The following is a 5,794-nucleotide window of genomic DNA, read 5'->3' on the forward strand; positions in this document are numbered from 1 at the left end:
CGCCGCCGCGCGCGTGTGCTCGAAGAGCGCCGCGACGGCGGCCTCGTCCGCGGCGGCGAGCGCCTCCTCTAACGCCTCGGGCGAGGCCGCGCCGGGCTCGACGGCCGCGGCGTGCGCGGCGAGCGCGGCGCCGAGCGCGGCGTCGTTCCGCGCGGCGACGGCCGCGACGCCGCCCGCGACGACGGCCGCCTTGTCCGACGCTTTCAACGACGCGCACCAGGCGTCGAGCTGGACGCCGAGCATGGGGCCCGTGACGACGTGGCCCAAAGCGAGTTTCGGCGCGGCCGCGTCGACGACGCGCCGCGTCCAGCCCGCGCCGTCGTCGCGCGCCGCGCCGTCGCGCCGCGCGAAGACGGAGGTCACGAGGAGCCGCGCGTTGTTCCGCTTCGCGACGTCCTCGGAGAAGCCCTTCTCCGCCGCGAGGACCGCGCCCTCGAGGACTTTGGCGGGACCGACGGACGCCGCGCACGTCTCGAAGGCCCAGACCAAGTGCGGCATGGCGCCGACGACGCCCTCCTGCTCGCCCGCGTCCTTGCCGTCGCGGCCCGCGTTGTAGGCGATGCGACGCAGCACGCCGTCGAGGGCCGCCCAGGGCTCGACGGCGCGCGCGTGGTCGACGCCTCCCGGGGCCGCGTACGAGCACACGGATCCGCCGAGCAGCACGCACGCGAGGGCCTTGGCGCCCGCGCCGTCGAGGGCCGGGCCGACGGCGACGCCGCAGTCCACGAGCAGCACCGTCGCCTCGGCGCCGGCCTTGAGCGGCTCGGGCCTCAGCCACGCCAAAACGCTTCCGTCAGCCGGCGGCGGCCGCGGCGCGAGGCCCGCGCTCGCGGCGGCGGACCCGTCGCCGAGCGCGGCGACGAGCGCGACGCCGCCGGCGACGGCCTCGAGCGCCGACCGGCCCTCGGCGTGCAGCACGACGTCGCCGCCGTCCCGCGCGAGGAGGCGCACCCAGGACGCGTCCGCCGCCGCGGGCTCCGCGCTGCCGCCGAGGCCCAGCCAGCTCGCCATGCGTGCGTGTGTCTGTGCTGCGGCGACGCTGCTACTTGCGCGCTTAGCGCGATCCCGCGCCGGCGCCGACGACGCGCGCGAGAGGCGCCTCTCGATGAGCTCGAGACGATTGTCCGTGGACAGGAGGATTTAGCGACCGTTGCGATTCCCCGGGAGACGTTTTAGGCCGAAGCTGCCCGTTTTTGGGTTGCGTAATTATGATGGAGGAGGATGCATGCTCGAGCAGCGCCGGGCTGCTCTCTTCTGAAGAGGTGGCAGCGCCGACGTCGCAGCGACGGCGGCCCTGGGGCGCGTGGGCCGCCGCGGGCCTCGCGACGACGGCGCTCGCGTCCCTCGGCGCCGCGGCGACGCTCCACGGCCGACGCGGCCCCAGCGCCGCCCTGAACATCGTCACGGGCCGCGGGGCCTACGACTGGTCCGTCTACAAGTACACGATCCCCGTGGGCAACGCGTCCGCGGCGCCCCTCGAGGACCTCGCCTCCAAAATCTTCGGCCCCGTCACCGTGAGCGACCTCGGCTGCGGCGGGCTCAAGATCTCCGCGGGCACGACGGCGTCCGCGGGCCCGCGGCTCCACTTCGTCCAGTCGGCGACCCTGAGCAACGACCCGACGCCCATCGACGAGTGGGAGCGCTACTGGGTCGCGCTCCACGGCGACATGACCGCGTGGAACGGCTTCATGCACAGCAAGGCGACGCTCTTCACGACGCAGTTCGCCAAGGTGCTGGCGAACCTCGAGACGAAGGTGCCCGTCATGCGCCGCAAGTCCACGGGCTACACCTTCGACGCAACGGCGCACCCGGACTGGACGGGCGACGTCGCGCACGCGCTGTTCCCGATCCGCGGCCGCGTCTACGAGGTCGTCGGCCCCGCGACGACGGCCATGGAGCAGGCGTTCAAGATCAGCGACTGGGAGACCTGGGGCGCCGACGAGTGCGAGGCCGCGCACCGCTTGGACGACTCCCTCGAGGACTACGCGTCGACGTTCGGCGCGTACTCGACGGGCTACGACGAGGACGACAGCCAGTACGCGGACTGGGCGGCGTCGACGGGCTACTGGCCGCCCATGCTCGCCGCCGTGTCGACGGCCGTGCCGGAGCATTTCACGAAGGGCGTCGCGGACGGCACGCTGAAGCTCGCGGACGCGCTTGAGAAAATAACGGGCACGTCCCTCACGCTCGAGACCGTCGAGGCCGGCGCCTGCGTCGTCGCCCACGCGGCGACGGTGTCGACCTACACGGGCTTCAAGCTGCCCCTCAAGTACGTCTACAACGCGAAGGCGCAAGTCCGCGGCGAGTCGTCCGTCGACGACTTCAACCGCTACGTCGCCAACGCCCACGAGAGCATCGCGGGCGCCTACCCGGACTGGGCCGGCTGGGACCACTGGCTCGACTTCCACGTCGGCCTCAAGTACGGCCAGGAGCACGACGCGGCCGCGAACGCGACGGCGCAGAAGGCGAACGCGCGCCTTTTGGGCGGCGACGTGCCCGTGGGCCAGCGCTACGAGACGGGCGGCGAGATCCACTGGTACGCCGGCTTCGAGGGGGCCCTCACCGTCGAGCTCTGCGTCAAGCCCAACACGACGGACCTCGCCGCCGCGTCGCGCAACGACCTCGCGGAGATCTGCACCTGCCGCGCGGACAACAACCTCGAGCAGTACGTCGCCGACACGGGCACGAACTGTTCCATGGGCGCCGTGTCCCTCTAACCCGCGTGCTTCGCTTTTTCTGGCATCGCCAAGCTAGCATGCGCGTCGAGCCCAAGATGAAGGCTTGATGAAGTCGGCACAAAAGGCCGCTTCAGCGAGGGTGTGAGCTGCTAGGAGAAGCCGCGCGGCGCGGCTCCGCGTGTGCCCCTCTCGGCGGCTTAGCCATGGGCGCGTCGCAGTCCGCCCGCTGCCTCGGCGCCCTGGACGAGCCCGAGAAGAAGCTCAAGGCGCCGGGCCAGTACGAGCGGCTCCACGACGACGCGAAGCGCGTGACGGCCGTCAACACCTTCGAGGGCGCCAAGTTCGAGGTCGCCAAGCCCCTGACGCCGACCTTCGCGTTGAACCACAACTTCTGGCTCGGGGGCTCCTACTACCCCAACGCGAACCAGCACTACAAGTTCGGCGCGACCGTCGGCGACAACGAGCGCGTCTGCATGGCGTCGCTCGACCAGTACGGCACGCTCGAGGGCCAGTTCTACGGCGTCGTCGCCGGCGCGCTCCAGGGCAAGTTCATCTTCAACCTGCCCAAGGACCCCAAGGGCTTCGTCGCCGTGCTCGACGCGGACTACGGCGGCGCGACGCACTCCGCGCAGCTCAAGGTCGCGCAGAACATCCACGGCGTCGCGGGCCCCCACTGCGGCTGCGCCTACATGCAGGCCGTGACGCCCCGCTGGTCCCTGGGCGGCGAGGGCGCCTGCGCCCTCGCGGGGCCCAGCGCGACGGCGTCGTTCGCGGCGAAGTACGCGGGCAAGAAGTGGACGGGCGTCGCCGCGGCGACGCGGTCCGGCTCCGGCGCGATCGCGGACCAGCTCGCCTTCTCCTACGCGCGCGTCGTGAGCCCCCAGCGCGTGACCCTCGGCGCCGAGCTCGTCGTCCAGGCCGGCGGCGAGGCGACGTACGCCGCGGGCGCGGAGTTCGCGCTCAAGCAGAGCCGCGTCAACGTCGCCGTCGACGGCAACGGCAAGATGGCCTCCGTCGTCGAGACCCAGCTCTCGCCCGCGGCCAAGCTCACCTTCTCCGCCGACATGCAGCTCGGCTACAACGACGCGGAGCCGGGCAAGCACCGCGACCACTTCAAGTTCGGCTACGCGCTCCAGATCGGCCAGTAGTCCGGGCCGCCTCGCATGCGCCGCGCGCCGGCGCCTAACCGCCTCGCCTCGGGAAACCTACTTTGTGGGGTGGCGCTCGGACTGCTCGTTGAACTTCTTATTGAAGGTGAACTCCGCGATTATGGAGGCCTCGCTTGTGGATCCGTAAGCAGCGCAACGCGCGGCGCTGCGAGCGGTTCTAGCCCGTGCGCGCCGCGTCCGAATTTGTTCGTGTCGTGACAACTCGATGAACTACGCCCTGCTGCCGCCGACGGCGCACGCGGCCGTCGCGGACCGCGTGGACTGCGAGTTCCGGTCGCTGGACGTGGCGGCGCACGCGACGGCGCTGGCCTTCGACGCCGGCGGCCACTACCTCGCCGCGGGCTACGGCGACGGGTCGCTGCTCGTCTGGGACCTCTGCCTCCGCGGCGGCGCGGCGCTGCCGCCGCGCGGCGCGGCGCGCGCGCGGAGGAGCGCCGTCGCGGCCGTCGCCTGGGCGGCGGACGACGCGTCGGCGCTGCTGTCCCTGGACGTCGACGGCGTCGTCGTCGCCTGGGACTTTTGCGCCGCGGGCGCGCTCGCCGAGGCCGCGCGGCTCGACCTCGGCGCCGGCGCCGGCGGCGCCGCGGGCCTGAGCTGCGCGGCGGGCGTCGCGCTCGCGTGCGCGCGGGGCGCGCCGCCGGCGCTCCTGCGGCGGGCGGGGAAGACGCTGGCGCGCGCCGCGGCGTACCCCGGGCCCGCGGCGGCGGCGTGCCTGCTGCCGCGCGCGGCGCCCGTCGCCGTCGCCGCCGCGAACGGCGCCGCGCGGTGCGCGGTCTTCGGGGGCGGCGCCGCGACCCTGGGGCCGGCGCTGGCCCTCGGCGGCGGCGCGGCGACGGGCCTGTCGGCCGCGCCCGGCGGAAAGCTCGTCGCGCTGACGTCGGACGACGGCGCGGTGCGGCTTCTGGGCGTCGGCGCCGGCGCGCTTCCGGCGCTCGAGCTCCGCCACGCGCTCCGGGACCACGTGGACCGCCTGTCCTGGCGCGCCTGCGCCTTCGGCGCCGCGGGCGAGCGCGTCGTCGCCGGCGCGTCGTCGCGCGGCGCCGTCGAGCTCTACGTCTGGGAGGCCGCGTCCGGCGCGCTCCTGGCGCGCGTCGCCGACGAAGACGGCGACGCCGCGGACGGCGACCTCGCGGCCCTCGCCTGCCACCCGCGGGGGGCCATCGTCGCCACGGCCGCGGGCGCGAACCCGCCCGTCGTCAAGCTCTGGGCGTCCGACGACAGCCGGTCCTGGCGCGCGTTCGCGCCGGGCTTCGAGGAGCTCCACGAGAACACGCGCCACGAGGAGCGCGAGGACGAGTTCGACACGGTCCTCGACGCGCCCGACGCGGCCGCGCCGCCGCCGCCGCCGCGGCCCTCGTCGCCCGTGGAGATCCTCGCGCCGCGGCCGGGCATGACGCGGCCCGAGCTCGGCGACGCCGCCGTCCGCCGCGCGGCCGCGCCGCCGCCGCGGGCGCCGCCGGAGCCCAAGCGGTGCAAGGTGACCGTGGAGCTGTAACGGGCGTTGAGTAGGGAGTGGTGAGTCCCTGCAGGCCTCCTTCAAGTCGACTTCAACCAGCTTCGTTGAATGCGTCTCGACTTCCAGCTCTTCCGCGAAGCTCGGCTCTGCCACTGCCCTCGCACCCGCGACGCGCGCTCTTCGAGCGCCAAAAACCCTCGACAGAGCACCCGCGACGCGCGCTCTTCGAGCGCAAAAAAACTCGACGCGAGAACACGATGAGCTGCTGCCCTCCCGGTGCGACGGCCTACCTCGCGGCGGTGCCGACGACCGTGGGCTCGCTCAAGGAGTCGAACGGCGTCGAGTTCTACGAGACCGGCGCCGCGTCGAGCGCGGCGATCATCCTCTTCCCCGACGTCTGGGGCTGGAACAGCGGCCGCACGCGCGCGCTCGCCGACGCCTTCGCCGGCGGCGGCTACCGCGTCTACGTGCCCAAGCTGCTGTCGCCGCCG

General features: G+C 73.7%; 2 protein-coding genes across 2 annotated transcripts; both read left to right on the forward strand.

Moving 5' to 3' along the window:
* Positions 1-2,808: 2,808 nt before the first annotated feature.
* On the forward strand, positions 2,809-3,879 carry AURANDRAFT_69596 (hypothetical protein; the record flags this gene model as incomplete). Its single annotated transcript, XM_009034061.1, has 1 exon — positions 2,809-3,879. The coding sequence occupies one exon, from the start codon at positions 2,882-2,884 to the stop codon at positions 3,824-3,826; it is 945 nt and encodes a 314-aa protein (XP_009032309.1).
* A 917-nt stretch (positions 3,880-4,796) lies between these two features.
* Positions 4,797-5,156, forward strand: AURANDRAFT_8607 (hypothetical protein; the record flags this gene model as incomplete). Its single annotated transcript, XM_009033895.1, has 1 exon — positions 4,797-5,156. A coding segment is annotated over one exon (360 nt), but the record flags the coding sequence as incomplete, so codon positions are not given.
* Positions 5,157-5,794: the final 638 nt, after the last annotated feature.

The sequence above is a fragment of the Aureococcus anophagefferens genome, assembly GCF_000186865.1.
Source record: "Aureococcus anophagefferens unplaced genomic scaffold AURANscaffold_1, whole genome shotgun sequence".
Lineage (NCBI taxonomy): Eukaryota > Pelagophyceae > Pelagomonadales > Pelagomonadaceae > Aureococcus > Aureococcus anophagefferens.